Source organism: Artemia franciscana, chromosome 8 (genome assembly GCF_032884065.1).
Source record: "Artemia franciscana chromosome 8, ASM3288406v1, whole genome shotgun sequence".
Lineage (NCBI taxonomy): Eukaryota > Metazoa > Arthropoda > Branchiopoda > Anostraca > Artemiidae > Artemia > Artemia franciscana.
Window position 1 is genome coordinate 46,254,007 of NC_088870.1, and position 12,513 is coordinate 46,266,519.

The window sequence follows — 12,513 nt, forward strand, 5'->3', positions numbered from 1 at the left end:
TTGCACTCATTACTGCGATTTTCCTCCACAAATGATCGGCTGACTACTGAATTTATTTCCTCTTTACATTTATTAATAATGTCCGTTTGGCCCTCCACAATATTCTTCAAAATCCGAAGTTCCGATTTAACTGATACAAGTTCATTCTCCAGCATATTATTTTTATTTTCAATCGTTGTAACACGATTAGTCACTGCACTAATATCTGATTTTAACTCCAAGAAATTATGTTGGAGCGCCTCAATGTTTGTATTTATGGATTGGACCATTTCCAGTATTTTAATAATATTTTCAGCATTAGTTCTCTGACAGTCAGTGAGAACGCTACCATCGGAATTATTTGTCGAATTCATCACAGGGTCCGATAAGTCCGCTTCGGTTCTGTTACGTTTACCGCTGCCTTTCTTTCCCATAGTAATAGTATGAAAATAAGACTATTCGCCTACTTTAAATGAACTACATTTACTCACGCTAGTTCCTAGCGTGCAATGAACATATGCGTTAAAAAGGAACGTCTTACACCAAAAGATATTTACAAAAATACCTTGCATAAAACAGAAATCGCTGGCCAAAAATTACAGCAAGAAACTCCTTCTTATCCAATTATCAATTAAAGTTATTTCATGCTATCACGAGTATTCACAGAGTCAAAACATTACATAGCATTCGCTGCGTTAGTTTCAATGCAGTCAAACAAGTTCACTCATTGACTTCTGAATGAGAACTGATGTTCCAGCTTCCTTTTTAAGATTGAGAGTGATCGAGGGGTGGATACCCCCCTCACCACTTGTGAGTATATATGCTATGCCCTGGGGCATATAAGGTTTACATAGAAAGGGTGATCGTATATATTTTGGAGGGGGTTCTTTGGATTGGTAATCAGAAGTTCTAGTGTTCTTTTCAAGACTGAGAGTGTTTGAAGGGTGTATATCCCCCAATCCTCGTGTTTTCGTGAAATGCATCTGATAAAAATTTTGAGATGGCCATTTGTTGTAGAAACTTCGAAAAAGCCTCTTTCGATTGGAAATTGAAAGGGCTAGTGCCCTTTTTATTAGTAAAAGTGATTGAAGAGCAACAACAACAACCCTCCCCCCTCCCTCGTACGCCCATTAATTCCCAAAGCGCATCAAATCAAAATTTTAAGATACCTATTTTGTTCAGCCTATTTAAAAGGTCAGGAAATTATGTCTTTGACAACCCCCATACCTTCTCAAGACTAGAGCATAATTTGCACTTTGCTGAACAAAAAAATGGATGTGGATTATCAGTTTAGTATGCATAAACTAATATATATTTCTTAAAGTTTGAATAATTTTTGCTTATTAAAGTTGAAAAAGCGAAAACATTTTAAATATCTTTTGTTGTGCTTAGATTATGTACTTGCGATTGTGACTATTATGACTATTGGCGTCTACGGCTGTTGGCGACTGTGACTACTTCTGACTGCGACTACTTAAGCCTGCGAATACTTGCGATTAAGACTATTTGTGGATGCAACAACTTATGACTGCATTTGTGAATACGAATGCAGCTCAACTGCTACTACAATTACTTGCGACTGTGACTACTTGCAATTACAGCTGCGGCAACTAATGACTGTGACCACTGCTACTAGCAATGCTACTGCCATTGTGACTGTGACTGTAAATACTCAGGCAACTTCTACAATTACAATTAAAACTATATAACTAAATCAAAAGAGTTTAACTGAATCCTGTTTGTCAAAATGGAAAGTGCATCCAGTTTTTCAATAGGACTTATCTGCAATAAATCGTGAATAGCAAAGGTTATTATAGTGTGGATTTCATTGAATATTGAGGGAGGTGTCGCAAAAAAAGAAAAACACCATCTAAGTGGTCAAAAGGGCGTATCTGAGCGTATCTCTATTGATCTCAGGAACGGCTATGGTATTAAGTTGAAACTTTCCTGGAATGCTAAGGAGGGTGTTAAGGAAAATCTAAACACAATATATATATATATATATATATATATATATATATATATATATATATATATATATATATATATATATATATATATATATATATATATCCAGGTTGTCAAAACGGCATATCGGCATAAACACAATATATATTAAGGTTGTCAACACGCCATTTTCGAAACAAACTGCTAGTTTGGGAGGAAATTAATGTTAAATCTGTCCCCTCTTTTCTTCTTCTTGTTATTAAAGTGGGTATTGAGTCCCGGTTATGCCTGGCAAGGTACTATCCACCCAGGTAATCCAGGAGGTCACGTCCCCTCTCATTTGTATTTTAGGCTCCCCTTAGTATGTGACGTGCATTGGCATCAAATGATGATGCTAAAATTTCGGTTCTGCAAAGTTCAACCAGTTTTTTTATCTTCGCTGGTGGGGTCCTATCATCATGAGGTATATAAAGCATACTAAATACTACATGTTCAAATCTTAATATATTTCTAATCACTAAAGCTTCAAAATCCCTAGAACAGTAATTAGATTGTCCATGTTTTTGGAGTTATAAGTGCAAGCACTAGGAGCAATGCCTACCTTGTTATGTGTATCCATTTCGGTGTACTTAAAATACTCTTTCACTTGATTTGCAATGATCCAGGGATCCAGCACCAGTGCTGTAAATGTTTGTCTTCTTAACAACAGTCACGCAATTTTGCCTGAAGCACCCTGACAACGATGCAAATTGGTCTGCCAACAATTTAGTCTCTTTGTCTTACTTGCTGATATTGAGAAAAACACCAAAGCTGTGAAGAAGGTGCCGACTCGTCACCTATTTTGGGCGACGAGCGGTACATTCCATTGTGTTGGATGTTCTCAGCGTTTTCTTGCACAGCGGTTTGATATGCATGTGTCCCATTATAAGAATTGGAAGTTGGAACTTGCGGTTCTCAGTTTGTTAAACCTGATCCTTGTCAACTAAGTGAGTACATCTAATGTAAAGGGAAGAGACACAAAATGAGGATCTTTCTTGAAAGACACGAGAATCTTTCTTGACATCTTCCATGACCTGGTTGTACTTATTTTCCCCCGCTCAGCAGACCCATTGTAGGGCCCCATAAGTCTAATTCACTTTTCCGGTGGACTACACCGAGGTTTTTCCTCAGAAATTTTTCTTAGGATGTGCATCATCTGGCGCCAGAGCCTGGTATTCCAGTTGTGTGCCATGCATCACCTCGGTTTACCCATGCAGCCGTATTTTCGTCCCAGCCTCGGACCCTGATTTAGTCTCCTCCAATTCACTGTTCATCGTCAGTTCATCGTCAGGTTTCAAATTTATGCAGCGACTGATCACCGCCGTAATTGGGATAAGTTTGGCAACCTCCACGAAGCTTGTTTGTTCCTCGGCCGCCAGAATACGCTTTTTCTTACTCTTTTCATTTCCTATTTTCTTTCGCACCATAATTCTGGAACCATTAATGATGGTAGCAACTCTAGGGATTATCCTCCTTCTCAATCCTAGCAATTTTGACAATTGGCACCCCTTAAGATTTGGTATTATTTGATTTTTTTTTTTGTTACAGGGCTTGCCTACCCCTTATTTTCCGTTTCTAAAGGGGCCTTCTTCAATGGTGTCCAGAACCCTCAATAAGGCTTTACCCTTTCCTTGGGATAGTACCAACCACAGGCTTCAGACCATTTTGGGCAAGTAGTTTTCAAACCTACCAATCGTCGGTCTTCGGCAGTAGACAGTACTCTATCCTCTGATACTTGTAATAGAGCGACCTTCTTTCATTTCGGATTACTCTCTATTTTGAATGCCTATTGTTTCTGTTTTCTTCGGACTCCTTCTCAAAGGTCTGAATCTGAGAGGCTTTTTCTGTTACGAGCGTTAATTCAGACGAATCACCATCCAGCAAAACATCTGAGTCTACACTCATGTCTTATGGGAATGATGATCCGTGATTTTACCAAACGAATCATCATTACAATCCATATAATTGCAATAAAAAAAAATCTTGCTAGAACTTAAGCCCCTGGCTTCAATTTTACCATGGAAAATCAACTGGATAGCCTGCGGATATCAGCGTGTCGTGATGCCTTGGTAGAGTCTCTCGCACGCCATCCAGGCCTTTCCTCTGGTTTGCCACCCAGAGCATATCTGTAAGATGCGATATTATTCGCCAAATGATGGAAGATCCTCCTGCTTGGATAGAACAGGTTTGGGCCCCTTCACTTGGTTTGGTTTTCGGCAGGAACACAACTAAGTTTTATCCAATGTACCGTTCCCTCCCCTTTCTTCCAAAATCATGCATTCCCCCACCCCAAAACAAAATGTCAGTTACCATTAGCCTGCCCTAGCTTTGTGGCATATCCACAAATGTACTGCCTCATGGCCAGACAATTAGCAGGGCGGGTAGTGGCTGAGTGGCGACTGAAAGTAGCAGTATTTTACTCCTATTTGGAAATAGGTAGAACATGGTTCACTACTTTCAGGCACACCACGTGAAGGTTGTTGTCACGCACTGGGGGCTTCTTACACAAAAAGTTGTATTGAGGTCCCCATCTTTATTCGCTGATATAAAGCACAGATTAGAACTTGATTGTTACATGTAGTTATATTTTCTAAGAATGATTTTATAACGGGTTTAACAGGCAAGAGAAAGAAAAAAAGATTATTATTGTGAATTTTGCAAAAGTAAAATGAACACAATCCAGGGTGGTTGTCCCCTGCTTGTCTTGTTCATCACGGTAAAATAGAATGATTTTATTACTGGATCATTTCAAGTGACCTATTGCAACTGGGAGAGCAAATTTGAGAGCATTTCGAAGGAAAAAAAAAACTGTCACAGGAAGGTACTAACGATGCAAATATTTCCTGGTGCCTTTAATACTTAAATTTCCTTTATTCATTGAAAAAATCTACTAAATGCATAGGTTTACTGCTCATGTACGCACAGAGGTGGACAATTTGACATTCTGCCCCTACGTAATATTGAGGTCTGTCATTTACATTGTCATATTTTTCTTTTTCTTCTTCTTTGTGTTTGCCTATATGAAGACGCTAATACATAATTATCCACACAACTCCTGGGCCTTCTGCAGCTGGGATCATACCCTTAGCCGATTTTTACCAACCACATATAAATATATTAAAACACCACCGAGGGGTTGCCGACTTCCTGTTACCTGGTCTACATCTCGGAAAACCGCGTGTGTCGCACCGTTCCGCCGGGCTTGGTATAGTTTCGTCACCCTCAAAATAGTTCCGACACGCTTAGCACAGTTCTGCCACGCTTGACATAATTCTGCCATGCTTGGCGCATTTCCACCACGCTTGGCACAGTTCAGCTATGTTTGGCACGGTTCCGCAACGCTTGGCACTCTTGTCACGCATCACCAGATGTACATGATTTCTTAGTGTCGGCAATCTCTCGGACACTAAAGGGGTATTAGGGAGATCGTTATAACTTTAGAGTTTGATCTCAAATCCTTCGTGGTTGAAGAAGAGTCTCGTAACCCCCGCACTGTGATAACCTTGCATTTTTCCATATAATTCGCCTATTATTTTGTTGCTGGGCATTCTAGGGTATTCTATCTGTATCTAAGAAATGTAAGCTGTATATAACTTGTTTTTTCTTAACTTTGTATTGATAAAGAGAAACTAACCAAAGTAGTATCATATTCATTTTACTTCTTACTGTCTCTCGTGGTCAAAAGGAGGATTGAGCTAGGCCCAGCGCCCATGGGGCAGCTGTTTTGAGACTAGAATTGCTAACCGATTGAACTTGCAACTTTTTGTCACCATGACCTTGAAGTAGAGTGAGGGGCTTATCTACGACCCAATCCAGATGAGACTGTAGTCACAGTTGCGTTGCAGAGTGTTGTCCCAGACATTTTTAGGAGCTACCGCGTCGATATTGTCCATTTATTTTGGCTCTCAAGATGCCAGACCAGGACTTAAACGTGAAATTCGTAGGAGAGGTGGAGAAGCATGAAGAGCTGTACAACTATAAACTTCCTGCGTTCTCAAGGAAAGAAGTGACGGAGAAAGTATAACGAAGAAGACACCATGCACATAGTAAATTAAATTCCTAAATTAAATTAAATATATAAATTAAATTAATTTAAATTTATTAATTAATTAAATTAAATTAAACTAAATTAAATTCCTTTTTTTGTAAAGGATGGTGTATAGGGTGTTTTTTTACATTGTGCTAGTACTGCTGTTCAAAGTATAAAATACTCATTCTCTACACTTTTCTAAAGATTACATAGTTGGGGGGGGGGGTCATTTGTTAGTAGTATTTACAATTTAGTAGGTACATTTTTCTTTGCTATTATGCTAAGATTCTTGTTAATCATTTAATGCAGCGCAAGATTTGACACTCGTAAGCTTAAGTGTTCCAAATTTGTTGATCTAATTCTTTACCCTAATTATCTCAACAGAAAAATTCAGTTTAGCGCCTTGTTAAACCCTCCTATAATGTGTTGTTTTCTTCGAAGACAGCCAATATGTGACTCACTTTTACGCTCACAGTATTACTCACGTAGTAAGAAATAATAGTAGGATAAAATTTGTTCATAACACAATACACATACAATACCACACTATACTAATCCCCTAAAGGCTCATTGGCCTGTAAAGTAGGGAGAAGACAGTTATACGGGTTACCAGAGCCATTCCTATGGTTAAAGGCACCCTGGGAAAAATTAATTACAGCAACCCCCTTCCGACACAACTATGAGCAAAAAAGGCTAAATCAAAGTAAAAAATCTGATCAAAGTGGGCATTCCCCAGCCACGGTGCTTTCCAGCTGCACCACCCGGGGCAGCTAACCCGGTTGACCCCTCCCTTAGAACGGCTGTGCGGGTAATTTTCTAAATGAAAAATATACACTCTGGGCTCAGCGTTTTGCTTATTATTAATCTTAGAATAAGCAGGAAATACTAATATGGAAGTTGATGTTAGTTATGATCTCAACAGTTGGTTTATTAGAGTTTTTCATATACAGATGAATCATAATGCTAAATTAAGTCAATTTGAAAAAGGACTTCTTCCAACTTAAACTTAATAAGATGATTTTTTATTGAGTATTGATTATTTAAATCTTTAAAATATTTATGGAAAGAGCACTGAGCGGGAATTGAATAGCGCCGCCCGCATGGCGGATGAGCCTTTTACCATTGAACCTGCGATGATCGAATGTGAAATGTTTGAATATGTATAGTGTGTGAGCAGTTTAATTTGCTCTGGATTGTGAATTTATTTTTATACATTGGGGAGACGGAGGACAAAATACAGTTCAAGCTTAACTCTGGCTACTGAACATAACCTAACTAACTTAACATAACTATAAAAAGATATGCTTTCATTCTATTTAAAAACCAACATTTATTGAAAACTTTACAGAAATTGAAGAGAAAAACAAGAAAAAGTGTGCTTCTTCATCTTGCATTTCTGTGTACATTATTGGGCCTTGGGTCACAGAAAACATTGCAAAACCTGTAGTTAAGGACCGGAAGAATAATAGTAACCAAAACTCTAAAATTGAAGTTTTAATAACGAAAAAAAAAACAACAACAAGAGAATCTACTTTTTACGGTGATTCAAAATATTACGTAAATGAGACACGTGGATCACATTCGCCACCCTGACTTTAGGGTGATTTTTAAGTTGTTTTTTTTTTGCGCTTAAGCAAGGTGTGGGAAACTTAGCTAAAAGCCTTTCTTTGTAAGCCACAGAATGACCTGCTATAGAATCACTTGTCCACCTTTTTAGTTTCAAGACTACTGAAAAATAAAGTCAGTCACCTCACGACTACTTTATAATAACCATTAATTTGAGTGTAATAATCCGCTTTCGTTGGCAGTGCAAGTAAAGAGCAATACGCCTTAATGTGTTATTTATTTGGGCACTCTGGCACACGAAGTAGTGATCTTAAAACCATTGGAGGATGGCTCAATCAATTGGAAATTGAAAGTTTTAGCGCCCTTTTGAGAGCCATGAGTGATGGCTCTCAAGATCCTTTTTATCTTTTTTATCTCCTCCATATCCTTTTTTGCACTTCGCCCATAAACCCTAAAGACAAGTGATCAGAATTTTTAGAAAGTAACTTTGTTCAAAATAGTCGAAAGTAAGTTACTCGGCACCCCTGGGTAAAAGTTGTAAATAATCCAAATTTCCAATGGTTTAGAAATAAGTTTTTTTAGTGGAAAAGGGAGGCTTTCATGCTTATTGGTAGTAGGAAAAATAAGTTTTAGTTTTGGAGAAGTCCCATGGTCCTGGTGGTTTCGGAATTGAATACTAAATTTTAGGCATTTGCGTGTTAGAATTACGGAAGCCATTAAACCTAGATTAAAGGAACCAAACAGAAGTTTGGAGGATGAAAAAAGACTTAAGGAACTCCAAGAGTGATACAGGTGAGAAAGGACTAACAATGTGAGAAGGCGCTAAATAAAGTCAGAAGAAATTAAATCAACTCGGTAAAAACTATAACTATCGAAAGGATAAAAAGGAAGTCGATGGCACAAACGAAATAATGAAGATACTAGCCCCCTCCTCTGTGTTGTTACACCTGTTTTTTTTTTCTGTGGATCTCATATTAGCAAGCTGAGATCAAACACATAACGCCACCTAGTGTTACAACCTTGACTTAGAAATTCATTTCCAAAAATCTTTTACATAACAAAAATTTCTAGAATCTCATTTTGAAAGCATAGACAAATTTGAACGTTCTAATAATTTAGACTTCATATATCTCCAATTTTAACAGCGAAAGCCTTTTTATATCAGGAATATTTAAATTTGTAATAATTTTAAAATTTTGTTTTCTCAAGTCAAGCCTTTACTATGCAAACATTTTTCGATATTTTAACAATTTATTCTTCCTAGTTTTACAATTCTGATATCGAAGGCATTTTTTATAAAATGGATCTTTATTTTCTCAAGAATTTTGCAGCTTTAACTCTTTTTGATTTAGTTTTCTCAACTAAAGTCTTAATCACCCAACATGCTTGATTTTAAAACAATTTTGACTTCTTACTTATCGAATTTTAATAGTAAAGCCTTTTTATAACAGGAACCTTTATTTTTTAAAGAATTTTGGAGCCTTTACTCTTTAGTATCTAGTCTTCTCAAGTAAGTTTTTGTTATGGATAAAATTTTGAATTCCAAACAGTCTTTAACTTGCAGAAATGAAAAAGTTAGATCCTAGATATTTTTACCATGCAAAGGTTTTTGACAATGAAGTCCAAAATTGAAGATGATGCTACTACAACTAGTAGGGGAGAGTCGGGTAAGACGGACCCCATTTTGGTTTTTCGTCTGCGGAAGAGGTTGGAAACAAGCAACGACTGACGAAAGGTGTCTAAATTGTCCCCAAAACATTAAGTTACGTAAAGAAACCTTCTTCACACATAAATCAGCCGTATTTCCGGGCCCAGATATAAAAAACTGAAGTTGGTCAAAAGGTCCATCTTGCCCACCCCATAGGATAAGACGGACCAGCCCTTTGGGCAAGACGGACCCAATTGCTCAAAAAGATTGATTGTCTCTAAACAATTTTATTTCGAATACTTAAAATACTAGTAGTAAGTAAAAAAGTAAAAAGTTAGCAAATAACTATATTTAAACACTGTACGAGGCCAAATCTACGTGAAAAACGAACTGAGCCGACTGTCTCGTCGTTCCACCCGAAGGGGTCGGTTTTGGCAGCTTCCACGAAGCTCATCTCTTCAGTTGCCGTGAATTTGCTCGATGGAGCTAATCGCTTCCAAAACTGAACTTGGAAACCATCAGATTCACAACCACACACAACTCCAACATAATTCCTGAAGCTCTTCTTGGTCGGCACTTTCACAACCAAGAAATCCCCACTTTTTGGTTCGGTTCCATCAAGAAACTCCTCCTCCTCTGACCCATCCAAATGCAATCTGTCATCACTTTCATCATCCAGCGCGATATGCTCATTGAAGCTGTCTTCCCCGTTCCCAGGCTGTTTGGAGAGGTTTCTCTTTTCAGGCCGTTTTCTTTGAGCTTTCTTTTCTGATTTTTTTCTTTTCAAGTCAAATTCTTCTTCCAGTCTGTTTTTTTCAGGTGTGTTCGTCAGAATTTTGGACTTTGTTCTTTTCCTAGACGTTTTTCCGTCTCTTGCATAGAAACTCGCCTTAGGGTGAGGACGAACCGACTCTGGAATCACTGGCATAGTCGCAGAAATCACTGAGCTACTGGTAGTTGGCAGCACGTCGTTATTCAAGCTCTCGTCGCCAGGGCTGGTTGATGGAACTGCAGACTGGCCTGTCATGGGAGACGTTTCTGGTGCTGGTCGGTCTGTCACAAAGGCGCTGAGAAAGTCGTGATCTTGGAAAACGTTCCTATTGAAAGGGTATATTCCTGTTTTTTGGAGCCCGCTTAGTACGTTTTCCATGACGAAAGCTCTTGGAAAAGCGATTCCAACGAATACTCCGATTTCATAAATGGTAATCCTCCTGTTTGGGTTCGAAATCATCCACGAGTTAGCTGCTTCATTGTAGTATCGCTTAAATGGCCCATAAACAGCAACATCAAGAGGCTGCAGCTTGTGACTGCAATGTGGCGGAAGCGTTAAGACGTCAATGTCGTTTTCTCTGCAAAGATTAACCACGCTCAATGAGACATGTGAATCATGGTTATCCATAATCAGCAGAAGTCGATTTGTGGGCGAGCAACTGGTTTGGGAGATCAGATGGCGTATCATATCCGGGAAGATCTCGGCTGTCATCCATCCAGACGGCTGGCATTTTCCTGTGCTTCCAGGGGGCGTGCCATTGAGAAAACTTTGAAGCCAGTTCACTCGTGGAAAGACAAAGAAAGGGGCTATCGACTGGCCAGCTGCGTTGATACACCCTACGACTGTTACCAGCGTCCCTCTCTCAGCCGAAGTAATGCGTCCAACTTGCTTTGATCCCTTTTCTGCAACCACCTTTGGTGTCTTCTGAACGGTGGTTACTCCAGTCTCGTCAAGATTATATATTCTAATCGGTGGATACTTGTGCTTTATAAGCAGCTCTTCTAAATTATTGAAGAATTCGCTGACATTCGTCCTATTGAAGTTGGTGGCTCTGGCAAGGGTTGTCGTTTCGGAGGACCTTAGGGAAAGCCCAACACGACTCATAAAGCTATTCATCCAGTCTTTTCCTGCACACTTATTTTCAGTCCAGTTCTTCGGCATATTCTTCCCTTTGGCCTGGGCATATTCATATGCAAGCTGACCTGCTTCCTTTTTCGTAAGTCCATGATGCATGAGCTGTGCCATGATCATATAGTCCTTCAGAAGTATCTCTTCGTTTGCTGAGAACACACTTTTAAAGTTGAAAGTAGTTGCCAACTCCACTGATTTGGGATCTTCTGCTGCGTCGAGTTTTGCAACTGCTCTTCGCACTGTGCTTCGTGGCAAACCAACCTCTTTCGAAACTTTGCGAAGTGGCGAACCAGATTTAACTCGCATAGCAGCTGCTCTCAGTAAGTCCTGGTCGTGGAGACAGTGGGTGGTTTTCCTAGCATACTTTCCAATTCTGCAAAAGAGAGACAGCTTAATATATTTCTAATTGACATGCGGGAACAATAAATGCAACACAATATTCACAAAATACGTAAAAAATAATAACTTCGAAAAAGATCCCAGATGATAGGGGGAAGATGGACCGGTCCGTCTTACCCGCTGTCTCTGTGGTTCATCTTACCCTAAACCTGCTTTTTCAGAATAGTTAAAAATTATAACATAAGATGGCGCTGCAATGAAAAAAATTAATGTCTCACACACTCTCCTAGACCTCCATATTTGTAAGAAAAATTACCACAGTATAAAACAGAACATTAGAAACACCAGAAAAGAAAAAACATTTACCTCAAAAGCCGGTTTCGAGAATGTGAAAACGAATAAAAATATTTTTCTCGAAGACAAGATTGGCTTCAACTCTCAGACTTCGCTCCGAAACTTGCCACTAGATGGCCGTTGTTTCTAGCTCTACAAGTGATAAAAAGGTGACGCTGAAGTCGAGCAATGACAAAAGGTCCGTCTTGCCCCCCCGGTCCGTCTTACCCGACTCTCCCCTACTAGGTGATTTGGTGGTGGTGTGAGTGTTGATCTGATGTGGTGTTGATTTCAGATTGCTAATATGAGACCCACGGTTTGATTCCGTGCGTAATCGCAGGGAGGAGGGCTTCCAACTGTCGTTTACCGTATTTTCTTTTTTATGACGGTTTCAATATCTATATTTTCTTCTGAGTTCATTTAGTTTCTTCTGACTTTCTATAGTCCCTTCTGACCTTATTAGTCTTTTCTCACCTATTTATCACGCTTGGAGTTCCTTAAGTCCTTTCTGATCCTCCCGAATTATGTCTGGTATTTTTGGCTTCCGATATCCTAACATGTATTATTTAAGGCCTAAACCACCAGGACCAGGAGACTTTTCCAATGCTAAAACTAATATTACCAAGTACCCCTAAATTGTCCGACTGTATAAACACAAACAGAAAATAGGCCCCTCCTGTTCACATGAATTATAATTAAACAAGGATAAAATATATATATATAACACTC

The 12,513-nt window shown here is 38.9% G+C and overlaps 1 protein-coding gene across 1 annotated transcript; it reads right to left on the bottom strand.

The window, feature by feature from the left end:
* Positions 1 to 9,543: 9,543 nt before the first annotated feature.
* On the bottom strand, positions 9,544 to 11,418 carry LOC136030693 (uncharacterized). The gene has a single exon (XM_065709761.1). It carries the CDS (start codon positions 11,416 to 11,418, stop codon positions 9,544 to 9,546), a length of 1,875 nt encoding a protein of 624 aa, XP_065565833.1.
* Positions 11,419 to 12,513: the final 1,095 nt, after the last annotated feature.